The following is a 26,022-nucleotide window of genomic DNA, read 5'->3' on the forward strand; positions in this document are numbered from 1 at the left end:
GCTAAGTGTACTCACCTCTCAGAGCTGCAGGGACTGCTTAAGGGGACCCACGCACGGAGCTCTCCACATCTGGCCTGTAGTAAGTGTTCAGTAGGTATTAGCATTTCCTGCTCCCCGGCCCTCAATAGGGACTTTTTGGAATCTTCCCATCTCACAAATGACCCCAACTTTCCCAGACCTGACCCCAAACATATGTCCCTCTGGTTTTGAAAAGTATTTCTCCAGTCCTTGGGATTCAGGAGCAGCAAGATGGTCTGAGTGTGAGGCCTGGCTCTGCCTCACTAGCTGTGTGGTCTTGGACAAGTCACTTCACCTCTCTGGACTCACGCTGTTTGTTCTTGCTGGCTTCTGGGGGAACTAAAACATTGGTAGGGCCTAGAAATATACCCCCAGCAGAGCCTGGGAATAGGAAAGCAACCCCTGCAGCCCCAAGGCTGCTTACCTGGTACTGATTTTGGCTGTCTGCCCCACCCACTGCACCTTAAGTTTTCTTTTGGGAACCATCCCTCCCTCCTCTCATCCTGTGACTTGGGAAGTGTTGATCCTACTTCTGCAACTCCAGGTGGATATTTCAGCCCTGGCCAATCAGAACACTTCACTACCACCACAGAGTTGGTTCAGGGACAGGCACATGACCCAATCCAGGCCAATAAGAGCCTGCCCTGGGGCTTTTGCTGCAGCTGCTGGGAAGGGAGACTTTTTCTACTGAGGAGCTGAGCTGGTCCAATGTCAAGTCTCAACTCAGAGAAAAACAGAGCTAGACAGAGAGACCAAGTTCTGATGAGTCACGTGAGCCCCTGAGTCCTGCCAAACCTTAAGTCAGAAACACCTCTGACCTTTTCAGTTATATGAGTTCATAAAATTACTTTAGCTATTAATTTTTTGCTTAAGTTATGGTTTCTGTCATTTAGAGTTGAAGAATTCTAATACCCCTTCCTTTTGTGGTCCCCTCAGACAGTTAAAAATCAAGTCTAGTGGCGAGCAAACTTTAAAATGAAGTTTTGGGTCACATTAAAAAAAACTTTATCTGTGACTGCTCTAAAGAGTCTTTTATCATTTCTCTGTCCCCAACAAGTTTTTGTTTTTCCTGGTTACTATTATAGCAACTATCTAGCCCAGACTAGATATTGATTGTAAATCTGTTCTGTTCACTACTGAATCCCAGTGCCTGGCACATAGGAAATGCCTCATTATTTGTTCAATGAATGAACGAGATACTTGTTTAAAATGTCCAGTCTCCCGACTTGCCTGTGAGGTTCCATACAACTAGTTCCTATTTTTCAAACCTCATCTTCCACTTTCCCCTTGCTCACTCCCATCCAGCCACACTCTCTTACAAACCCCAGGTTTGTTCCTGCCTCAGGGCCTTTGCACTTGTCCAGCCAGGAAGGCTTTCCCTCCAGTTCTTTCCCCATTTGTTTCCATCTCCTCCTCCAGTTCTCAGCTCAGATGTCATCTCCTCAGAGAGGCCCTCCCTGACCACCCTGCCAAAGCAGCCTCACCCTGCCTTTCTGATGTAATCCCAAGATGTTTGATTTTCTTTACAAATCACCGTCTGAATGTCCATGTGCATTTATTTAAGTTTATTGTCTCTCTCCCCAGGAGGTCAGCTCCATCAGGGTAAATCCTTGTTTGTTCACTTCCATGCCCCGGTGTCCAGGCCAGAGCCTGGCACACATTAGGTGCCGATAAACATTTGCCAAAGGAATTCACCCATAAGGATCAGCCTTTGTTACTCTATCACCATGATTTTCTGCATGAAGACCATTCCTCACCAAATCACGGGTCGCAAGGGAAGCTGGGAATAGGGTAGGGGTGGGGCCTCACCCTCCAGACTCCTTACTTCCCTTCCCCCAGGCAACCAGGAAATATGAGGCAGCGAGGTTAAGTAGACTCTTGCTGCTTTGTTATAAATATATTATGTACATCCAAAACATGACATTAAAATATTACTCCATGTTACAGAAAAGATATTAAGGCTTTCTATTATTTACATTAAACAAGCAAGCACCGTTAAAAAAAAAAATAACCAAAACAAAAAAGCCCCACTGTTCCTTCTCTGACATACCCCCGGCCAGAGGGGACACTGTGTCCCCTTCCAAATGACAAAGACCCTTTGCAGGGGCTGTGCCCTTCGAAGACATCCTCCGATTAGAAACATCAGCTCTGGCTGAAATCACATTGGCAGATGGGGGGGGCGGTGGGGAAGAAGGGGGATCCAGACTTGATCAGGAAATTCCAGCCTCGTCTGGCCAGCTGCCCCCAGACCCTTGCTGCACTTTGCCATCCTTGGGTGGACAAGCTAGGCTGAAGGTGGTGACTGGGGCTGTCTATCCACCCAGGCCTTGGGGGTCAGTCTGCAGGTCCATGGCAGGGTAATGCTCCAGGGACATTTAGGTGTGCCTGGGGGCTCCTAGACCACTGAGGGCAAAGAGGAACAGACGACTCAGTGCCCCAATACCAGCCACACTGAAGGGCTGCCCAGTGGGGCAAGGGGTGGTGGGAGTGTGGGGAGTTGGTGAACTTCTCCTCAACCCAAGGGATGGCTGGCAGGGTGGGGCTCTTTTTTTTTCTTTTTTTTTTGCAGAGTCAGGTCAGGTGGCTGGGGAGGGGTCAAGGAAAGAAAACGAAAAAAAGGAAATGAAAAAAATCAGTGGCTCAAGTATTCTGTGTCACAAGGGGTGGGCTGGGGGTGCCCGGGCCCAGCCCAGGAGGTGTCCTCTCCACCTGGATGGGCCAGCGCAAGGAGGCTGGAATTTGGCAGATGGCTTCGGTTTGGGGGAGCTGGGTAAGGTTGGCAACGAGGTGGTGGCCCGGAGGAGTTATTTGATCTTCTGTGCCCATTTCATGTCGTCTGCCCGAGGCTTCTCGCCTGTCAGGCCCTGGATAATGTCCTCTAGGCGTCTCCAGAAGCCCATCTTCTCGAGAGGGTAGTTGAGCCAGCCTGCAGTGGAAACAGGGCAGGGGGGTGTGCGGAGGGGTTGAATGGGAGAGCAGCAGTGAGAGGACGTAGAGAGAGAGCTGGCCCTGCCTCGGGCAGGGGAGGAACAGAGTAAGTCTGCAAGGTGCAGGGGACAAGGACTGACCGAGGAATTTTGGGACAGGGGCTTCCCACCAATGGGTTTAGAGGCTGCTCAGATATGCCTTCATCTCCTCATTCACCTTCTTATTGAGTGCTTACTATATGCCAGGCATGGAGGCAATGTTTCTTATCATTTGGCTCTAATGCTACCTCTTCCAGGAAGCCTTCCCTGACTACCAGTGCTCCTGTCCTGTTACGTCACCCTTTCTTATTTCTTTACAGCTTTTATGATAACCTGTAACCAATCTCATTAATTCGTCACCTCCCTGTTTTGTGTTGGTTTTTATCTCCAACTCCCAACTAGAATGTCAGCTCCGAACAGTAGAACCCCATGTTGTTTCACTGTTGATCCCACTGCCTAGGATGATGCCTGGCATATGGTAGGTGCTCAATGAACAGTGCTCATAATCTTATTTAATCTGTATTACAGTCTACCACCTGAACCTTGAAGTACATACTATTATTAGTCCCACTTTCCACATGAGGAGACTGAGTCTTGGGGACTTCCCTGGTGGCGCCGTGGTTAGGAATCCGCCTGCCAATGCACGGGACACAAGTTTGAGCCCTGGTCTGGGAAGATGAACATGCCGTGGAGCAACTAAGCCCGTGCGCCACAACTACTGAGCCTGCACTCTAGAGCCCACGAGCCACAACTACTAAAGCCCGCGCACCTACAGCCCGTGCTCCGCAACAAGAGAGGCCTGCGCACCACAACAGAGTAACCCCCGCTTGCCCGCAACTAGAGAAAGCCCACACGAAGCAACGAAGACCCAACACAGCCAAAATTAAAATTAATTAAAAAAAAAAAAAAAAAAAAAAGAAGACTGAGCCTTGGAAGAGAGTTTCCCAATTAGTATATGGCCAAGCCAAGACTGATCCCAGTTCTGGTTGAGCAGTTAAATGATCTCCACAACAGCCTAAATTCTAACCCCTCCAACTGCTCCTAGAAAGCATGACTTTAGGGTGTACAAAAAATGTTTTTTTGTGGCTCTCAGTTCTGCTTCCAGAAAGGCAAAAGTCCCCAAGAAACAAAAACAAAACAAAACCCCCCCAACACCAAACCAAACACCCCAACCCCTGCCCCCAAACCAGTAGCTGTAGCTTAGAGTACCTACTATGTGCCAAGCACTTTGCATCTGCCACCTTACCACTCAGACCCCAGCCCTGGGAGCTGGTATGTGAAGGAGGTAGCTGTAGCCCCATCTTGTGAATGAGAAAAACAATAACCAGGGAGGCTTGTAAGCCTCCGCAAGTCACATATGGAGGAGCTGAAGGCTACACCCAAGTTGGTCTGACTTAACAGCACGTGTGGTATACTTAACCTTAAAAAGATACCCAGCTGCCCCTGGAAAACCTGGTCGCCTCACCTCATCTCACCTCTTTGGCACTGGCCCATTAACTACCAACAGCAATGTGGGCCTCCTTACTACTCCTGGGTCACCTGTTCCTGCCGCAGGGCCTCTGTGTACTTGCTGTTCCCTCTGCCTGGACTGATCTGTCCCTATTTATCTGCAGGGAACCCCCCTTTTTCCAGATTTCTGATCTCCTTTATCAACAGCTATGCCCCCTTCCTCCATGACTCTCTGCCCTCCACCCTGCTTTGTTTGCCCTCACAGCATTTCTCACACCTGGACTCTGCCATCTCTCCGACCCTTCTACCCCTCACGCCTCTCACTGAAGCCACACTAGCCGCCTTGCTGCTCCTCAAACAAACCAGGCATGTGGTTCCTGCCTCCAAGGCCCTTCACCTACTGCTCCTGCTGCCTGGAGAGCTCTTCCTCCATATCTGCATGACTCTCTTTCCTCAGTTCAAATGTCACCTTCTCAGCGAGGCCTTCCCTGACCACCCTATTTAAAGGGTAAAGCTCCCCATTTCCCTCTCCTACCCTCTGCATTATTTTCCTCCATAGCAGTTAGGACAATCAGATATAGTACTTGTTTTTTAGTGCTTGGAATGTCCCCTCTTAGAATGTGAATGCTATAAAGGTAGGGATTTTTGCCTGTTTTGTTCAGTGCTACGGCACATAGTAGGTGCTCAATAAATATCTGCTGGATGGATGGGTGGTTGGAATCACAGCTCCATGAAGGGGGTATGTGTGTGTGTGTGTGTCTGTCTTGTTTACTGCTGTGTCCTTGGCACCTAGAAGAGTGCCTGGCACGTAGTAGATGCTCAAGAAACGTGTGTTCTGAGAGAATGTTCCTGCAGGACTGCACCACCTCCCACTGTGACCTGTGCCCCTTGATCCTAAGGATGGAGCTGCAGTCAGAGTGGGGGCAGCCCATTCCACGCTACCCTATAGCCGCACCTGTGGTGATGCAGAAGTAGGTCTCGTGGGGTGAGACGTGGTGGATGCGATGGTGTTTACGAGGCAGGATGACATGCCAGTCCTGCAGGAGGATGACCCAGCGCGGCAGCCCAAAGTACGTGTGTGACCACTTGTGGATCTGGTTGGTGAAGGTACCGAAGATGATCAGGCAGAAGATGAAGCATTCCCAGGGGTACAGCTGCTCCAGGACTTCTGCAGCGTGGGTAGAAGGGGGGGGTGACCATAGGCCCCATAGAGCTGTCCACAGGGTGGGGGCCCACTGCCAGCCTGGCCCAGCTCCCTTCCCAGGATAGCACCCAGGCCTCTTTCCAACCTCCCAAGTGGACTTGGGCAAGCTCAGACTCCCCTCTGGGCCTCAGTCTCCTCTTCTGCTCAGTGGGCAGAATGGAATAAGCATAGGTAATAGTTAAGAATGTGGGCTCTGGAATGAGGCAGAGCTGGGTGCAGATCCCTACTCTGACATTTCTTTTCCTTTTTCGGTCATGCCACGCGGCTTGTGGGATCTTAGTTCCCCGACCAGGGATTGAACCTGGGCCCTCGGCAGTGAAAGCGCGGAGTCCTAACCCCTGGACCACCAGGGAATTCTCCCCTGCTCTGACATTTCTTAACTGTATGAACTTGGGTCAACGACTCTACCTCTTTGAGTCTCAAGCTCCTCAACAACGAAATGAGAGTAAGTCTTTGTCCAGATTCCCTAGAAGCAGAGCCTGAGACAAGGATTCATGTGCACATGAGTTATCTGACTGGTGGGGGTGGGAGGGGGCGGGAAATCCTCTCTTCTGGAAAAACATCTGAGGGAGTGAGGAAAGCAGGACAGGGCAGGGGAAGAGTTAAGCAAAGATGGGGTGGGGGGAGTCTTGTCTCAGCCTGATCCTGGTGGGGTGGGGGTGGGGGTCTGAAATGTTAATGACTCCATAGAGTTGGTCCCACTCAGAGGCCAGGGGGCTCGCTTTTGCAGGCTTTTTTTTTTTGTCACTGGCTTCAGGCTTATCCCAAGGGAAGAGGCGGGACCTGCCCTGGCAGTTCTCAGAAGGGGCAGCTGGATGCTCACAGCAGCTGGGGGACGGGTGTCCCCATTGGGGAAGAGGAGGTGGGCGGGGCAGCACCCCCAACACCACAGACATTCATCACATCTCCCCGCAGCGGAGCTGCTCTAAAGATCGGCACCGTGTCAACCGGTTAGAACAGGATCTGGCACAGGGGAAGGACTCATCCCCCACCTGACAGACGAGGTCGCTGAGGTTCAGAGAGGTGAAGTGACTTGCTTTGGCACAAGTTTCCTCCCCCAGATAGTAGTCAGGGCAGAGGTCTGAACTCAGGACTGGGTTGGCAGGCTACATATACTCTTTCCACTAAGCCCAGACAGCAAAACCAGAAGCCCTCAGGGCCAGGGAGGTAATTCAAATGAGCAAGGCAGGCCAGGCACTGGACAGCAGGGAGTAGTGGGGACTGTGGCAAAGTGGAAAGCGTGCATCTCTGTCTAAGGGGGTGCCCCTGTGGCTCAGCTCTGGCCCAGTACAGCCAAGTGGGAACAAAGACCCAGGGTGGCCAGATCGGATTGTTCAAGAGAAGCTGGAAACACAGATCTTTATGTCAAACATCCCAATTTTACATGAGGGAAACTAACTAAAAATTTTTCTAACACAGTGAGGGGCAAACACACACACAAGCTACAAAGCTACAGGAGACTCATGGGAGGGGTGCATGTGTGCCCGTCCCCAATAGCTCCCTGAAGGCCCACCAGGGGGCACTCTTACCTGGGCTCTGGGTGCGGAACTTGTAGGCCATGTTTAACAGTGGTAGCAGCGTCACCAGGCAGTTGTCCCCATTGGTCTCGATGAAGTCGTGCCGCGTAATGGCTGTCGGGTCAATGTGATGCTCCCGGAATGGCCGGATGAAAGCCTGGGTGGGGTAGGGGGGCGGGAGAGGGGATCCATCCGACCAGTCAGCCTATAGGTGGTCAGCCACTCTCCCCGACTTCCTGCACACACTCCGCACGGGCTCACCTCCTTGCCTTTGAGATGCTGTCCCACCACGTCACTGCTGCAGATCCCACCCAGCCTTCAGGGTCTGGGTCTAACAGCTTTAGTGCAAGATGGGTCGAAATGACCTGGTGGGGACCTTGGGCTGGTACTGCCCCCCTGTGGGCCTCAGTCTCCTGACCTGGGCTATGGGGGTGTTTGGAGACAATCTCCACCCTCCTTTCCTACCCTAAGACAATTGAGGAGGCCCCTCCCAGTGACAGGCAGGACCCTTTTTTCTTTCCAACGTCCAGGGCCCTCCTTCCGGTAACAGCCTCCCCTTCTTTTAGTACCAGTTGTTCCAATGGGCTGACTCCTCCGCCCCCTAGTTAAGAGTAAGCACGGGACCCTGGCCTGGCCAATCAGAGCACCCCATCCCTCTGGCCACCGTGACTGGATGAAGGATGGGTGTGTGATCCAAGCTGGGCCAATGGGAATGAGCCATGGGACTCTGGCCGAAACTATGGGAAAGGGGAGTTCTTCTACTGGGGGCACTGAGCTGGGAGGATGGAAGTCTAGGCAGCTGTGAGCCATCCTGGCCACCTTTCCCCACCTTCTCGTGTAGGGAAAAGCCTACATGAGAGTGGAGCCAGCAGAGAGAGACATGGAGAGGGACTGAGTCCAAAGAATATGGTCTGTCCGTCTCACTGGACCCAGCCATGCCCTAATTTGGCTCTACTCCTAAAATTTTCATTACATGAGTCAGTACCTTTCTTTGGTTAAGTCTGTACCAGATTTTCTACCACAATCAAAAAAGTCAGACTGACTCAAGATAAAGTTCAATGGAAACGGTGAGGTGTGGCAGGGAAGGCAAAGGAGAATAAAATGTGGCGTGGTCCCCAAACTCAAGGGGTTCCAGTGAGGTGGACATGTATCAAAGCTCTCTGTCCCACGCCTGATGCTTCCAGAAAATCCCAGGGGATTCTTGTTCTAGTCTTGGAGGAGGGGCATGGGGGTCAGGCTGGAACCACAGTTCCCATCTTTCAGATAGGGAAACAGGCTCAGAGAGGAAAGGGGACTCACCCAAGGTCAGACAGCCCGACCTCCTCCTGGAGGACATGGGCTGGGCTTCGGGGCTGGGTCAACATACGCACCTTCCCCACGATGGGCAGCTCCACGGAGCCCCAGGTGTCGGCTCCCCAGTGCACCAGGCCAGACAAGAAGTCAGCAATGAGAGCCCCTGCAACTGTGGACAAGAAGAGCATGAGCTGGGGGGGTGGGGGGGCGGTGGACAAGAGGGAGATCCCTGCCCACTGCCCACCCCAAATCAGGAAGTCACTCACTTGCTCGCTCACTCATTCACTCATTTGTTGGGGCAGAGGGTGTCCCTTCTCTACTTAGGACACTTTGTTCCCTGTGAATGGAGTCTCAGGAATAACATTCCTGGCCTCAATCTGTCCCTTTACTTGCTCTTCCCCAGGGAGATGTGGGGCCTCATTTGCTCGGCGAGTCTGGAGAGAGTAAACCGGGCATGCTCAGATCAGCCCAACCTTTCCCTATTAAGAGCCAACTGTCCCTTTCTCTCTGACCCCCAATCGCCCCATGTAGGGAAGCCCACTCTGCCCCAGTGCTGCTGGTAACCAGATGAAAATGTCCTTCTGGGGTTTGGTGTCGGGAAGTACCTTAGGTCCACATGGAAGCCACGTTCCCCGCAACCTAACTTTTATCAACAGTAAGTGTGATAATTTGGCCTCCAGCAGCCTTTTCCTTGTCTTCGTTCTGAATTTGTTCAGAACTGGAGTGGAGTCCCCTCAGAGACCCCCAAACCATTCGCTCACTTGAGGGTTCAGTATAATACAGAGGTTACATGCTGTTACATCTGGACTCACATTCCAGCTGTCACTCACTAGCTGTGTGACACTGGGCATGTTACTCAACCTCTCTGTGCCCCAGTTTCCTCTAGATGGATACGAATGATGATGATTAAAAAAACCACAGCAGCTACCATTTATCGAGCACTTTCTCAGTGCCAGACACAAGTGCTTTACATGCTTGATCTTAACGAATTCTCACAATCTGTTAGAAGTTGGTACCATTTTTACTCTTACTTTATAGGGGCGGAAACTGAGGCTTGGAGAACAGAAATAACTAGACTGAGGTCGCATAGATGGCAAGTGGCAGAGCTGGGCTCTTAACCTGCTTTGGGGTCCAAATGTAACACAGAAGGATGCACCACGATACTGTCCACATACGGAAACCGAGGTGGAGTGGCCAGCAAGCTGCCCAAGGTAACACACCAGTGCCACCCCCATCACGCTCCCCTCCCTCTGTGTCTCAGCCCTACTGGCATATTCCCCTTCCCTTACACCCCCCTACATGCCTCTGGGTCTCTGCATTTGCTCTTCACTCTGCTGGAACATTCTTTCCCAAGAGGTAACACAGCTCACTCCCTCACTTCCTTCAGATCTTTGCCTCAAAGGTCCTCCGGGGACACCTGATCTAAAATTGTAACCATTCCCATCTTCCAGCATTTCCTAGCACCTATCTTCTTTTCCGAGCACCTATCACCTTGGACTTCATTTCTGTTTGTTTACTGTCTCCCCTACAAGAATATCAGCTCCACAAAGACAGGGATTTTAGTCTTGCGTTTACATTGGCTACATTCCAATTACTCGCACATAATATGGTTCAGTAAGTAAACATTTGTTGAATGAATCGATGTAAAGCATTAAGTACAGTGTGGGGCACATAGTGAGCCCTCAATACATATTATTATTGCTGTTATTCAGTCATTCAGTCTATCAAGCGACATTCTGTGAGGACCTACTGTGTGCCAAGCTCTAGAGCCAGAGGTGCATCAGACATTGAGCTCATGTCGTTGGGACAGAGATATGGGGGTGGGGGTGGGGGGAGGAAGTTGTAAACAAATACACAAAACAAATGCAGTTTTAAGTACTGGTAAATGCAGCCCACTGGATCACGTGACTTCAGGCAACCCCCTCCTCCCCTCCCAGACTGTTTCTCGGTGTGAACTGGTTGTCCAAGGGCCAGCTGGGCCATTTAAAGGTTATTCGAATTCTGCTAGGTCCCATAGCCCCTTGGTGACAGGGGACCAGGGCCCTGAGGTACTGTGAAGGCTGAGAAAATCCCCTAGATGCCTCCCTGGAGAGCAGGACTCATGAGCGAGGGAGCAAGAGTGAGTGTGTGGGTCACTATGGACGTGCAGCTCTGGTGTGTGGGCCCGAGTCATGGGTGGCTGTGAATGAAGGCTTTCCAGAGGCCCTGGAGCATCCACCCCACAAATGCCAAACATGGGAGGGATGGCGGGGGGCAGGGGAGATACAGCTGCATACATTGCAAGTTCCTGGTGACAAGTGGGCCGCCAGGTGGAGACATACAGCACCTCCTGGCATGCAGAAGCCAAAGGACAGGGCGGGGAAGGGGGTGACACTGCATGGGTGGCTGGGCTGGGGAGAGGGGAGGGCTTGGCAGGGCTCAAAGGCCAGTACACACAAGGCCCTGCCCGGGGCTAGGGAGTCATGCTCCTTAGTGACGGTGCTGGGAGGGTGGACCTGGGCTGGGGAAGGGGTTGGGGAATCTGGCGAAGCCTAGGGCGTTTGCACTTGCTGTTCCTCTACCTGGCACCCCACCCTCTCCCTGAAGATACCCGAGTGGCTGGCTCCGCTTCAGCCTTCTAGCTCAGAGCAAACATCACCAACCCCCTGGCGAAGCTCTCCTCCCAGGCAGGTGCTCTCGGTCACATCTCCCTGCTTTACTTCTTTCACAGCACTTGTCACCATCTGAGGTGACAGCCTCATTTATTTTCCCCACTTCTCTGATGAGGAAAGGGGCTCAGGGAGGTTGAAGCATCACCCCTGGTCCCATGGCTTGGAAGTGGCAGCCATGGGATGGGAAGAGGTGAGTCTGCCAGCCTCCAAAACCAGCATGCTTTCACGCCCTTAATCTGTACCTGAGTAGGTCCAGGGGCATTAATAGAGCTCCTGCTGCAAACTACACAGGATGCTGTGGACACACTGCCTTGCGTCTACCAGCGGGGACTAGAGGCACTGTGGCCAAGAGCTAAGGGGAGCTAGATCAAGCGTCGGGGGCCTCATCTCTTGCTACCATATTGCTGTGTGACCCTGGGCAAGCCCTTTGCCCCCTCTGGGCCTCAGCATCTTCACTTGCACAGCGAAGGGTCAGCTAAGGTGCCTCTTGAGCCCCTGTCCCAACAGCTTGGACTAATCCTGCCCCTAAATGCTGCCTTCAGGAGAACGCAGCCCCCCAGCAGTCCCCCTAGTGCCTCCCCACCCCTGTTCCATGCAACCACCCATCCGCTTCCCATAATTATACTTTGGTTTGGCCAGTTCTAGAACTTTATACAAATTGATTCTTATGGTATGTGCTTTTTTGGGTCTAGCTTCCTTCACTAGCGTAATGCTTCTAGAGTCATCCGTGTGGTTGTGTGTATCAGGAGTGCATCCTTTTTATTGCTCAGTAGTATTCCACCATCTGGATGTACCACAGTACATTTATCCGTTTTGCTCTTGGACGACTAGGTTGTTTCCAGGTTGGGGCTGGTATGACTCAGGCTCCTGTGAACATGCATTCACAAGCCTGTATGAAGATCTATGCCCTCATCTTCTTAGGGTAAAGATGTCAGCTATCTATCTATCTATCCATCCACCCATCCATTTATTTATTTATTTATTTTTACTGGACATTTATTGAGCATTTATAGTTACCAGGCTCTGTGCCAGAACCTTAAACGTTTTATCTCTCTTAATCCCTAAACTGTACCAAGGCCAGTCCTAAGCTGGTTATACATCTCATCTCCTTAATCGTCCTAAGCATTTAATCCTTACAGATGATAACAATGATAATAAAAACAATATTAGAAAAACGTTTTGTGATCACGGTTAACATTGGGGTGCTTCCTGTGTGCTGGGTGCTTTGTCAAAGGTGTTAAAAAGTGCATCATCAGGTGTATAACTCCCCACAGATTAAATATGGGCTGTACACAGTGACTTCTCTCCAAGGGGAATACAGTACAGAAGCGGGGTGGGGGTGGGGGGGGAAGAGAGTAACTTTACAGTGGAGAAACCTGACAAATACCACTTGGGCCAGGTGATCAAGGTCAACATCATGGGGATAAGTCATGCTGACGGTACATACCCTTGCTACGAGGTGATGAAAATGGCACTTGACCTCTGAGCGCTTCCTCCCCAAGACACTAAGAAAACCCACTAAGAAAAACACCAGACGAATTCCAGCAGATGGGCATCCTACGAGCACTCCTCCAAACTGTTCAGATCACTGAAAACAGGGAAAACCTGAGAAACTCTCACAGCTAAGGAGCCTCAAGGGACGTGACAACTAAACGTGATGTGGAATCCTGCATGGGATCCTGGAACAGAAAAAGGACATTAGCTAAAAACTAAGGACATCTGAATAAACTATGGACTTTAGTTCATAATAATGTATCCATATTGGTGTATTAATTGTAACAAACGTACGATAGTAAGATAAGATGTTAATAATAAGGGAAATTGGGGGCAGGGCATATATGGGAACTCGATGTACATCTGCTCATCTTCCGTAAATCTAAAGCTGTCCTAAAAAATAAAGTCCATTTATTTTTTGTGTATTGGGACTTCCCCGGCGGTCCAGTGGTTAGGACTGCGTGCCCCCGATGCAGGGGGCACGTGTTCGATCCCTGGTCGGGGAACTAGGATCCCGCGTGCCACTAGATGTGGCAAAAAAAACAAAACAAAAAAAGAAAACGTGTATTATCTCACATCACGTCCATTGTGATAGGCCCCACCACACCCCACGTGCCAGAGGAGGAAAGGAGACCTGAAGGGTGAGGGCTGCCCTGAGGTGGTCAGGGCTGCTGGCGAGTGGCCAGAGACCAAGGCGAGGGCCATTCATGACGATGCTGAGCCTTCACGTCCACGTCTGGGAAATGGGGACATTAATGGTACTTACTTAACTACAGTCAGTTAATAACAGGGGGCTAATCCTTGGGACATAGCAAGTGCTCCCCGAATGTAGCTACAGTTAGTAGTTAAATATTATTCCTCTCTCTGAGCCTCAAGCCCCTGGCCTTGTCAGGCTGCTGAGCAGGGAGGGATGTGGGCTTTAGGCAGACGTCAGGAATTTTTTTTGGAGGGACAGAGCCCACCCCCCCCCCCCCCCACCCCCCACCTCCCCGCCTAAGGGAGGAAACGGCTCTGTGATCTATGGGCGGTGGCTGTTTCTAGAGGAGCAACTCCAGGCCTTCAGGCCTGCTGCCCAAGTCCTCTTTAATGGGGGTAGAGGTGGCGGAGGCGGGCACACAGAAGCTTCTTTGTCCCAATGCTGGTGTCAGCGCCTGGTGGCTGGCTCACTCTGGGGGCAGCTTGGGCCTAGTTACCACCCTGCCTGCAGGACACTGGGACAGCATAGGAGATGATGATTCACTCCAGGCTACCCTGACTCACCAGGTGACCTTGAGACAGTCCCTGGGCCCCTTGGGGCCTCCATCTCCCCACAGGTCACCTGGCTGGGACTTCTTCGCGCCCTGCCCACCTCAAGGCCTGGTGTGGAGGCAGAGGGGCTGAGACAGAGGCAGACACTGCTGAAGGCTGGTCCCTACAGTCCTGGGGCCAAAGCCTGTCTTTACCACCTTTCAGCTCGGATCCCGTGGAGACTTCGCACCTGACCTACAAGGCTGGCCATGACCTGGGGCCCTGCGAGTGCTGACCTTTGCATTCACTGTGCCCCCTGCCTGGAACCCCTGCCCCCCACCCCCACCCATTTGTCTGCCAGAAACTCCCACTCACTCCTTCAGGCACTGGCTCAGAGCCCTCACACTTTCCCTCCAGTTTCCCCAAGTGCGGCAAATAGCTCAGGGCTCCCGGGGCCACTCATTTATTCCTCATTCACACTGTCCTTGTCAAGGTCACTAATGACCTCCAAGGGGCCAAATCCGGTGGTGCCCTCGCTGCCCCATCTTGCTGCTCTGCTCAGCTGGCTGCTCCCAGTTGATCCCCAAGTCTTCTGGATACACATTCTACTCTCGGCCTGTGCAAGCCAGCCCAGTTCCCCTTTCTCCCCCTTGGCTGGCTCCTCCTCCTCTCCCCGTCCCAAGCACGGGAGGCCTCGGGGGGCCTCTCCTGTGCTCGCACACAGTCCCTCCGCCCCACCCCGGGGCCCTCTGCCAGCATCTGGGCTTCAAACACCATCTCTACTCTCAGGACACCCAGATTTCCGGATTTCCAATTTCCTGCTCGACACCTTCCCTTGGCCCTCAGGCAGGCATCCCAAGCATCTCCCCTCACGCGGGTCCTCTAACCTCCTCCCGGTCCCTTCTTCCATAGTTCAGGCCACTGACCCCTCCCCCCTCCCATCCACAGCCAACCTGACAGCACATTCTGGTGCTCATTTTTCACAGCTCACCCAGAATCTGACGACTTTTCACCACCTCCACTGCCCTGCAGGGTTCCGGGCCACCACCTTCACCTCCTCTCTGGCCCTCCCTGCCCCCATCTGTCCTCCCTGCAGTGTGAGGTGATGTCAGCTCCCTGTGGGAAAATCGCCAGTGGCTTCTCACGGCCTGTAGAATAAAACCCCCAATCCAGACCATGGCCTTCAAGGCCCTACACGACCTGCCCCCACTGCCCCCAGCTGTCCCTCAGCTGCCACCAACTACTTTTCCTTTGGTCAGTTTTCTCAGGCCACATGGGCCTCCTCTCTATCCTCCAAATGCTCAGGGTTCACCCCAGCCTCAAGGCCTTTGCAGCACTTGCTGTTCCCTCTGCCTGGGACACCCCAGGGACAACTGTTTGCCTCCCCTCCCTCACCTCCTTCAGGTCTCTGTGCAAATGTCACTTTTCCAGAGAGCCTTCCCTGACCTCTTACCTCTCCTCTTCGCCGCCAGCTCCCCTATCTTGACTCTGCTACCCAGGATTGTGTCATCTGTCTGTATTTATTAACTGGGCACCTTTTCAGGGCTTCTGGCTCCCTTGGTTTCTGGGGCCTGCCAGGGGCACCAGAACCTCTTGGGAGACAGCAGCAGGTGGGCTGTGTAGGCTGGCACGGTGCCCTTACTTCCGGCATGTCAACACACAAATCAGGGCAGCTACTTAAATCCATTAGGAACTGTGCAAACACTACTATCAGGGGATTGTCTGCCCTTATCAGGCCAGAGGCAAAGGTGCTGGGTGGAAGGGCTGCTATCACAGGCAGGAGCGAAGTCTCTTGGGTCTGGTCCCAACCGACCAGGGAGGCAGCGACCTGCCTGGGATGCCCACCCTCCCGGTTCACACAACGTACACCTGGGGCTCTGGTGCTACTGATCCTCTGCCCAGACTGGGCCCACTGCCTAGAACACCCTTTCCTCCTAGTGCCAACTGGAGGCTGCGTAGTCCCCGGCCAGGTCTGGATATGAAATCCCAGACTCTGCTGCTGCCCGGGTTAGGGTCGATGGGCAAGTCACCTGGCCTCTCACAGCACAGGGATCAGACCCTCCTCACTCAGTTGCCGCCAAGAGTTAAAAGAGCCCAGCGTGGGTCTTGCACACGGTAGGCTTGGGAAATATCCACTGTTAAACTGACCGTTGAGGCAGAAGGTCTGAGCCCTGGGGAGTGAATGTTGGGCGGTGTCCCCTCCTCACCTCTACTCAGTTGCTGCCCTCTCAGCAGTTATGCACACCTGCATTTTGCCCTCACAAAGGCCCTAGGAGGCAGGGGCTGTGAGCAGTCTCACTTTCCAGATGTGGAAGACAAGGCTCAGAGGTGCACTGACACTTGCCCAAGGCCACACAGCCAGGAAGTGGCAGAGCTGGGACTTGAACCCAGGACTGTAGGGGCCTGCTCGTGACCACCCCCAGATGGGGCGTCGGGGCTCACACTGTCTACATCCCTGCCCTTGAATGTGCTGCTCCAAGGCAGAGAGGCTGGAGGTGCAGGTCCTTCTCACCCCTGGGCAGAGGGGACATGTCTGGCTCCTGTGGGCGGGGCCCAGGCTCCCTGGCACTAGATGGCTTAACCTCCTTCCCCTTCAGCTGGTCCGCCCCCAGCACATGCTTATCCCCACCCCAGACCCAGATGGCTCAATTAGCTGGCCTGAGCGCTACTGGCTTAGGCGACCAGAATGCTTTTAATGCGACTGTGGAAGCGGAACACTTGGGGCTGGCTAGGCGGACCAAGGGCACAGCCGCTGCCCTGTCAGCCTGGGAGCCCAGGGTGGGGGAAGGGATGAACACCTGAATTAGAGGGAAGAGGGGAGGGGCGGTGTGCGGAGAGGAAGGAACTGAGTCACTCCAGGACCTGGGAGTGGAGACAGTGAATTAAGGACTATGTCGTACTCTCTGTTTTGAGGTGTGACTCTGGCCGGTCCCTTCTCTGAGGTTCGGTCTCCTCATCTGGAAAATGATGACAACTGCAGCCTCCACCCCCCCAGTCTGTGGATGGGTGAGGACTGACCGATGGAAAACACTCAACAGGTACTAATACACTGCAGCTCATTCATTCACTGATTCAATAAATATTTACCGAGCACCTACTGTGTGAAGCTTTGTGCTTGGGGCTGGGGACACAGCAGCAGACAAAAATCCCTACTCTCAGGGAGCTGATATTTGAGTGGGGGAGACAGGTAACAAACAAAGAAACAGACTGTATAACAGAGTGGGGTGAGGGATGGTGTATGGCAGGGCTGCTATTGTTGAGGGAGAGCCTCCCCGAGGAGGTGACCTAGACGAGGCAGGGAACCACGCAGGTACCTGCTGGAAGAGAGTTCCAGGCACAGGAACAGCATGCGCAAAGGCCCTGAGCTAGCGGTGTGCCTGACAGCACCTGGTGGAGGCACAGCGAGAGGCCACTGTGGCGGCAGTAGGGTGAGCCAGAGGAGAGGAAGGAAATGATGTGAGGCGGGGCTGGGGCCAGGCCGTGCTGAGGAGTTGGTGTTTTATTCTAAGTATACAGGGGACAACAGGCCAGTGGCGTGACCTCACGGAGGATCCAACGGGATTCTCCCAGCTGCCTGTGGAGAATGGACAGTGCGGGGCAGAGGTGGAGGCGGGGAGACCAGGGAGGAGGCTTCCACCATAGTCCAGGCTGGAGGGTGGTGCTGGACCAGGGAGGGGATGTAGAGGTGGACAGTAATGGATGCTGGATGCATCTTGAAAGGACAGCCAAGAGCATTTGCTGATGCTCTGGAGTGGAATGTGAGAGAAAGGAACTGAGGATGACACCCAGGTTTTTGGCCCAAGTGACAGGAAGGACACAGGTGCCACCGATTGAGATGGGAGCCAGGGTTCCCACAACCTGTACCCCATTCGTGTGCACACAAGCACACACACACACACACACACACACACACACGTGTAAGTCGCCATCAGAGTGGCGCAGACACTAGGTAGGTCCCTGACCCCTGGGGAAACCGAGGCAGGCAGCAGGGCTGCGGGCACTTACCGACTCCCAGCATTACGAGAGGTGTGTGCTCCCAGTGAGCCAGCAGCAGGAGGTGGACCGTGTTGTGGGCGATGAGGCTGAAGCACAGCACCACACAGCACCACTCCTGGAAGCGCTTGCCTGCAGGGAGAGGAGGCGAGAGGTGAGTGCAGGGCGGGTGGCAAAGGCCGAGGGATCAAGGATCAAAGCCAGGCAGAGGTGGGCCCATGGGGGCTCTTCGACTGTGTTCTGAGTCTGCAGTGCTGACTACAGGCTGAACGCAGGGATTGCCTGCCCATTTCACAGATGATGTCACCGAGGCCTGGAGAAGGGAAGGGGCCTGCTGAAGGTCAGACACTCAGGGCCGGGTGTGTTAAACCAAGCGCTTCTGGTGGGGCCGTTCTGAGCGCAGGCCCCCTGTGCACAGGTCTGATGCCCATGAAGCTGGCCTTGCACATGCTGATTCTTTGGCAGACAGGACCAGAATACCGGTCTCTTGGGCCCCTTTGGGCTCTCTCTGGAGACATGTGAAGGAATTTTAATGAGCTTCTTTTTTTAACTGTCATCATCCCATCACCTGTCCCCTTTTGTAGGTAATTATTTGGAGGCAGAGGCTACAGACAGCTTTTAATCATGGAGGTTCAGACCCCGCCCAACCTCCATCAAGCAGGGCTCCAGGCAATGAGTCAGGAATTCAGGAGAAATAAGGCCTTGGTTATCCCCTCTAGGGCTCCAGCCACAGGGAGAAGAGGCAGTGCCGATGAAGGGTCTCAAACTCCAGGGGCCAGGCAGGTGATTTGAAGGAGTGAGGTGGGCTGGGTGGGGACAGTGGAACACCACAGCACATGTGCCCTTTCTAAAGCAGTAGCCACTAACTGGCTGACTATTGCCAAGGGGGAGTGTGGGCCCAGGGAGGCCAGACCTTCTAAGTCTCAAGAGAAGCCAGCAATCAGGATGTGGGTGTGAGATCGTCTCTTTAAATCTTGGCACCTGTTTTAATAGCACGTGAGCTCAGACGAGCTGATCCACTCACTGCAGCTTTGTTGCAGGTATAGAAATTTTGAAAATAACCTTTGTGTCCATTGCCGGGGGACTCAGACAAATTAATTTGGTTTATGGCATCTCTGTAGCTAGGAAAAAAGCCTGGGTGACTGTTAATGTGTGGCTATGGAGGGACATCCAGGACAAACTGGTAAGTGCAAACAGCAAAGTGCTAAACAGCCATTTATGTGAAAAAAGGGAAAGAAACCTATACGGTCGAGACTTTTTCACGTACTCCCTTTTGAACTTAAAATTTGTGAATGCAGGACTTCCCTGGTGGCGCGGTGGTTAAGAATCCGCCTGCCAATGCAGGGGACACAGGTTCGATCCCTGGTCCAGGAAGATCCCACATGCCACGGAGCAACTAAGCCCGTGAGCCATAACTGCTGAGCCCGTGTGCCACGACTACTAAAGCCTGCGCGCCTAGAGCCCGTGCTCTGCAGCAAGAGAATCCACCGCAATGAAAAGCCCATGCACCGCAATGAAGAGTAGCCCTCGCTCGCCGCAACTAGAGAAAGCCCGCATGCAGCAACGAAGACCCAACGCAGCCAAAAATAAATAAATAAAACAAATACACTAATAAAAACAAAAAAGAGAAGCCACAGCAATGAGTAGCCCGCGAACCGCAATGAAGAGTAGCCCCCGCTTGCCGCAACTAGAGAAAGCCCGCGTGCAGCAACGAAGACTCAACATAGCCAAAAATAAATAAATAAGTAAATAAAAGACTATTAAAGCAAAAGGAAATAAAAAGACCACGTGGGTGATACAACGTGTGACAGGGCCCCTGGGAATACTGTTTTCTCAGGCAGCTGGTCCCAAGGACAAATCTGCTCTTACATATCTCTACCTGGAACCTCCACCTCCAGGAAGCCATCCATGACGCCTCCTTTAACCCCCAGGCTCCCCCAACATGGGACCCATATCACGAGGGACTGTCACTGCCTGTCTAACATCTGTCTTCTTCCCCTCCCTACATGTGAGCTCAGGAGGCCTAGGGCCACGCCTGGCCTGCTCACCAGGGTCCTGGCACACAGTTGTTGCTTAATAAATGCTTGTGGAATGAACAAATTCCCAACCACGACCCTAGAGAAAGACTGCCAGGCTTTGTCTCTGGGCACCCCTCACTGAAGCACTGTGAGAAGGAAGTATGAGGCGTCCCACTGTTCCTGACAGGAAACAGGCTCAGAGAGAGAAAGGGCCTTGTCCGGGCTGTAGAGCAGCAGACTGCGCCCTGAGCCAGAATCCGGACAGCTGCCCTGTGAAAAGACCAAGGCTCAGAGAGGGAAAGGACATGCCCAAGGTCACATCCCTCAGCCCCTCCCATACAGATGAGGACCTCGAGGCCCAGAAAGGGCTAGGATCCCAACAGCATCACACAGCCGCAGATGCAGAAGCCCCTTGCTGCTTACTTCGCAGTCAGGGGCTGTTTCCCTTGGGTCACGGGGCTATGCTACCCCAGGGGCCCCCACCTGGGGTCACCAAGACCAGGCCCAGAAGGGCCTTCCCTTTTGCAGCTCCTGTTTGTGGCCAGGACCTGGGGCTCAGAAGCAGGAAGCCAGGAGGGGTGGTGGTAAGGGACAGGTGATTCTTCAGTACTGATCTGCTGCCACCCAGCCTGTAGGGACAGCAACAACAACAATGGCTAACACCCACTGAGGCCTATTATGGGCTGGGGTACAGGGTGCAGCCCGCATCAGAGATGCTGCAGACCCACTCCCTCTGTCATATTTTGCTCTTAGTTTTGAAAAAATCAGCTACACTTCAAAAAAAAAAAATCACACGAAACTACCTCCTTTGAGAACATAGGGCTCTGGCCAGCCCAAGCCTGCCTCCATCAGACGGAGCAAGAGCTCCTTGTTGACCCAAGTCCTCTCCCCTCCCTGCAGCCTCATACTGGGTGGCTTCCCTTGGTGGCAGTCCTGGCCAAGTCCCTGCAGTCACCTGAGGTTTCAAGCCCAAGGCATAGTCTCTCAGTCTCTCATTCAAGTCTCAGTCCCTCCAGGGAGCTACTGTGTGATCCCAATTTCCTAGATGAGGAAACTGAGGCTCTGCGGGTAAAAATGAAAACTGGGTTTGGATCCTGAGCTCGTTAGCCTGGATGTTCGGGGCTGTCCTGATTCCAAAGATAGCCCAGCTCTCTCCCCTTGCCACAAAGAATGTCCCAAAATCTGAATATTTTCCCATCTAAACTCTCTCTCTGGCCTCGGTATCCTTCTGCAGAACAAGTGCCTCAACTATGACCCATAAAAACTACATCTATTATAATAAGCGGCCTTCAGGGAGCACCTATTACATACCAGGGACAGTGTCAGGGACGATCCCAACAATCCCCTGCCTGCCGTACGCCATGGGCTGGGGGCTATTTGCCCCATCCTTCAGAAGGAGAAAGTAGGCCTGGAGAGATGAAGTGTGTTGTCCAAAGTCCCTCGAGAATCACCAGAGTCACAGCATGGACAGTCTGCTTGGCAGGGACTGCGTGGTCAGGTGGTCTAAATGGTGTCGCTTCACAGATGTGCAGACTGAGGCCCAGGGAGGGGAAGGACTTTCCTCAGGACAGAAGGGCTCAGGCCACCTCTGGCAGAGTGCTGAGCCTTGTTTCCCTGAGCCAGCCCCTGGCCTGGCCAGGGTCCATGATCTGGGCTGAGTGACAGTAGTGACTGCCTGTTGGCCTGGGGAGCGGGCCAGGCTTGTGTGTGGAGGGCTGGGAGGGCTGGGAGGTGCAAGGCAGGCCATCTCTGCTTGCCTGGGGACAGGCCACAGCCAAAGGCTTGGTATCAGGCCCGACTCTTCTGGTTTCAGTCAGACAAGCCCTGGAACCTGCACTTCTGATGGTCCTTGGCCACCACTAGGAGACACTCGGGCTCAGGGAGGTGGGGGGACAGGAGGTAGAGAGACCAGAGAGACACAGAGGAAGAGAGAGAGAGATGGGAGAGAACAGGAATCAGAGACACAGAAAGATGAGAAACAGCGGGGTGGTGGTGGTGGGAGGAATTGGGAGATTGGGACTGACATATATACACTAATATGTATAAAATAGATCACTAAAAAGAACCTGCTGTATAAAAAATAAATGAAGAAAATAAAAATTAAAAAAAAATCGATGAGAAACAGAGAGAAGAGGAAGACAGAGACAGGGAGTGATTATAAGGTGACAAAGAGAACATGAGTATGGCCAGAGAGAAGGAGAGACAAAGAAATGGAAAATGAACAAGACTGACTGAGGGAGACAGAGGGAAAGCTGGGCCAGGAGCATGACAGGGACCAGGCCCGGCCAGGGAAGGGGCCTCAGGGAGGCCTGTCTTGGGGGATAGAATCCAGGCTCAGCTCTGGGACTACAGGCCAGGACCCCCACCCAGCACTCCTGACACCCTCCACCTTCCCCCCACCACACGCTAAGAGTCCCTGTGTCCCACAAGGCAGGGGCATCCGTAGTTAGCCAGGGTGGGTGAACAGGGGCTCTGGTGACCCCCCCAAGATCCACCCCTGGAGCCTAGGTACCTGAGAAGTGGGACCCACATAGCCAGAGGTCAGTTGGCACCTGCCGGGAAGCTGGACACCTGCCTTGCCTCCAGGCTTGCCCGTGAGACTGGGGTAGACCTGCCAAGTCCACCCACCCTTCACAAACGTTGGCACCTGGCAGAGGGTGGGGTGGTGCTGCAAACCCCTAACCTGGACCCTCTGTGGCTCCCTGGACCTGGGGGAGTGCTTGGGTCAGACACTCCTTGGCCAGACACTCAGGGTCCATGGGATCAGGCTGAGGCTGCCCGGATCAGACAACTCACAGCTCTCGGCCGACGCTAGGCCCACTGTCTCTGCCGCCAGCCCTGCACGCGTGCTGCTCTGCTGACCTGGAACACTGGTGCCCCTCCTGCACACGCACTTGGGCTGGCTCACTTCCACAGCAAAGATTCGGAACACAGAACCTAGAACGCCCCGACCAGTGCTCTCATTCTGGTCTGGCTAACTGTCTGTGTGACTGTGGGCAGGTCACCACTCTTTGCTAAGCCCCAGGGAAAGTCTTAAAGATGGACAGGGTGCAGGCACTTCAGGCAAGCCAAACAGATGCCGCCCCTGGCCTTGCTGACCTTCCCCTCTGGTGGGGGCAGACACAAGCCTAATCCCAGGCACGACAAACGTTAGGAAGAACACATGTTGGCGGTGGGCTACGAGGAGCCTACGGGGGTCTCGGTTTCCTCCCCTGTAAAATGGAGTTAATACCAGGATGCCCCTGAGACAACTGTAGTGAGGATGAAATGAGAGCACATAAGGGAAGTGACCAGCACATAGTCAGTGCTCAATAAATGTCAACTCTGTTAACTGCCGTATTATTGCTGCCAGTTGTCATGGTGCCAACCCATCACTGGCCCCAGGAATCTCAAGAATTCAGTCCTGGAACCCAGAAACTTTCCCTACTCTCCCCCAGCTCACTCTGTTCCAGCCCACAGGCCTCTTTGGTGTCCTGCAAATACTTCAGGCTTGCTCCCACCGTAGGGCCTTTGCACTTGCTGTGTCCCTGGTCTGGACCAATCCTTCTTCAAATATCTTCAGGAGTCCCTCCCTTCTGGTCTCTGTTCAATTGTCACCTGCTCAGTGAGGCCTTAACTGCCCCCTCTCTAAAATGTCACTGTCCCCAACATTTCACTTCTCCCTTTTCTGCTGTATGTCTGTTCCATAGCACTTGCCACCACTGGGCAAGTAAGATATTTCCCTTATTTACTGGGTTTAATAAAAAGGCCAGCTCCATTTTTCCTGTTTTGTTCACTGCTTTGCCCCCAAAGCCTAGAACAGGGCATGGGATGAGGGTGTTCAATATGTATTCAGCCTGGCCCCTTATTTTATAGGTCAGGCCCAGAGACTGAGGTTCTTCCTCAAGGCCAAGGGACACAGACGGGCAGAGGGAGGTCTATGGAATTTGGAGAAACTAGTCTCTTCCTCCTTCACTCCCCCTCTCCAGGCACTCCCCCTGCCCTGCCCCAACTCTAGGGTAAGAGGAGATAAGGCCTCTGATTGCAGGCTTGGGGCACCAGGAGACTGTCTGCAGCCTTAAATCCCTGCAGTGGCTGCTCTTCAGAGAGTGAGGGGCACTTGGGGATACCAGAATTGGGCAAAGATGCAATCATGGTGGAATGAGAAGATGGCAGTCCATTGAGGAAGCTCAGAATGCCCAGGTATGATTTGGTTGAAGGTGGGTGGGGTTCACTTGAGTGGGCATAGCTGGACACCAAAGGAGGCAGGCTTTGAATCCTTACCCTTGATTCCCAGGTGGTGAGTCTGAGAAGCAGAGAGGTGAGAGAGCTTACCCCAAGACTCACAGGGAGGGTCAGACTATTGGATTAATAATAGGGATTGCCTACTGTATGACAGGCACTGCACCAAGGTAGACGATCTCATTTCCTCCTCTCAGCGACACTAAGGAACTGATAAACTTTATCTTGTATCCATTTTAGAGGTGAGGAAACTGAGGCTCAGAAAGGGAAAGTGCCTTGGCCCAGGTTACACAGCTAAGAAGAATAGTCAGGATGCCAAGCCCAGCCTGCCCCAGGGAGCACAGGAGGTTTTAAGTCCACAAGCTGGGTGTTGGGGGAACAGGCTGAAGAAACCATGGTATCCTGGGCCAGGTGCCCAAGTCAGGTATGAAAAAAGTCACACCCAGAACATGGAATTGCAAGTCCAGAAAGGCCTCTGGTGATCTAGGACTCAGCAAGAAAGCAAATGGCCCAAGGTCACACAGTTAGTTATGGCAGAGATGGTATGCAAACCCAGGCCAGTTAGGGAAAAAAGCCAAAGGTGCTAGTGGACCCATGCCCACCCCAGGCAAAGGCTGTGCTTGGTGGTTGCCCCCTAGCAAAAGGAAAGATGTCAGAATGTTTGACAAACAAAGCTTGATGTGATGGCAACACCCAGGCAGAGGGGCCTCCCAGTCACTTGACTCTGGAGTTCTCAAAGGCACTTCCCTTAACCCCTGGGGACACTTTGCCCTGCTGGGGTCTGGCAATGAGATTCTTGAGGCTCAAGTGGAAGTCAGAGAAGGGGGTGGAGGCTGGTGCTTGCTGGAAAAGAAATGGTAGGCCCAGCAGGAAGAAACCAGAGACCTTGTCCTGGGGCAGAACCAGAGCAAGGGTCTCTGCGTTGTGGTCCAGTCTGGGGACCCCCAAGTCCCAATGGAGGGGGCTAATATATCTACATGGGGGAAGGAGGTGGCTGGAATTGGGGCTTGTACGTGAGAGGAGCTTAAACTGGAAGATTTGCAGCGCCCTCACCACTGGGGATTCCAAAATACAGGGTGAGAGTTAATGCAGTGGTGGAATGGCGGTCTGTAGACTGAAACTACAAATCTAAGATGGGGCTTAGCTGGGGGCCCCTGAGTTGGGGTTCCCAGAGCAGGGGGCCTGACATGCCCAGATCTGAGGTCACTACCTCTGGGTCCTGGCTGGGGTGCAGATGGGGCCCTAGAGTGCGAATTTTGGATCTGGGGAACCCGGGATAGGGTGTGACTTTTAGGGGTCAGTGCATGTGGCTGAGGGGCTGCCTTCGGCTTGGACAGGATCCTGGGGTGGGGGGTCCCTAAGGCTAGGGGCGCTCTTTGCAGCCGCAGGTACCCCGAGCTAGGATCCGGACCTGGCTGTGTGATGTGAGCTGTCCAGAAAGCCCCGGGGCTGGGATTCTGCCTTGGGCTTGGAAGGGGCGCTGGGGTGGGGTCCCCGGACTTAGGGGAGCTATTTGCAAGTTAGAAGCCGCAGATGGAGTTCTGCATCGGGGCCGGAGGCTGGGGCTCCGATATTGGGGACCCGGGGTTGCTGTCCGCAGCCCAGGCTGATGACTGCAGGCCCGGAGGGGAGCCCGGAGGTCCTACCTGGTGAGTAGAGCGCGGCCAGCTCGCGGGCCCCGGCATGCTGCGCGCCCCAGCGCCGGCTATACGCCGCCTCGTCCTCGTCGACCTCCGGCTGCTGGCCCGGCCCGTCTTCGGCGCCCGCCATAGCCACTCGCCCGGCCAGCCCGGTGCGCTCTGCTGGCGGCGGCGGCGGCGGCGGCGGCAGCTGTGTGTCCGCGGAACCGCGGCGATATCACGCCGCCCAATGACCGCCCAGTCCAGGCGCGGCTGCGGCGGCAGCGGGGGCCTCGCCCGGCCGCGCGTCACAGCCAATCGGGGCCCGCGCCGGGGCCACGTCAGCCAATCA

At 53.6% G+C, this 26,022-nt stretch overlaps 1 protein-coding gene across 2 annotated transcripts; it reads right to left on the minus strand.

The window, feature by feature from the left end:
- Positions 1–1,900: 1,900 nt before the first annotated feature.
- Positions 1,901–25,961, minus strand: PEDS1 (plasmanylethanolamine desaturase 1). Of its 2 annotated transcripts, none has more exons than XM_022597390.2 (6): positions 25,698–25,961; positions 17,825–17,944; positions 8,525–8,616; positions 7,167–7,311; positions 5,389–5,601; positions 1,901–2,944 (listed from the first exon to the last, which is right to left on the minus strand). In XM_022597390.2, exons 1-6 carry the CDS (start codon positions 25,819–25,821, stop codon positions 2,823–2,825), a joined length of 816 nt encoding a protein of 271 aa, XP_022453098.1. In that variant the 5' UTR covers positions 25,822–25,961; the 3' UTR covers positions 1,901–2,822. The 2 variants fall into 2 exon arrangements, with proteins under 2 accessions (XP_022453098.1, XP_089753184.1); XM_089897058.1 differs by lacking the exon at positions 25,698–25,961 and adding an exon at positions 21,142–21,899.
- Positions 25,962–26,022: the final 61 nt, after the last annotated feature.

The sequence above is a fragment of the Delphinapterus leucas genome, chromosome 15 (genome assembly GCF_059928025.1).
Source record: "Delphinapterus leucas isolate spDelLeu-1000000601 "Yukka" chromosome 15, BTC_Dleu_Yukka2, whole genome shotgun sequence".
Taxonomy (NCBI): domain Eukaryota; kingdom Metazoa; phylum Chordata; class Mammalia; order Artiodactyla; family Monodontidae; genus Delphinapterus; species Delphinapterus leucas.

What these genes read in the sequence shown, in the direction of transcription:
- PEDS1 (XM_022597390.2), bottom strand. Translation starts at nt 25,821, where the DNA reads ATGGCGGGCGCCGAAGACGGGCCGGGCCAGCAGCCGGAGGTCGACGAG. An exon ending in GGCCGCGCTCTACTCACCAG is followed by an intron (nt 17,945 to 25,697) that starts GTAGGACCTCCG and finishes CTCTCCCTGCAG; the next exon opens with GCAAGCGCTTCCAGGAGTGG. An exon ending in TCTCGTAATGCTGGGAGTCG is followed by an intron (nt 8,617 to 17,824) that starts GTAAGTGCCCGC and finishes TCTTGTCCACAG; the next exon opens with TTGCAGGGGCTCTCATTGCT.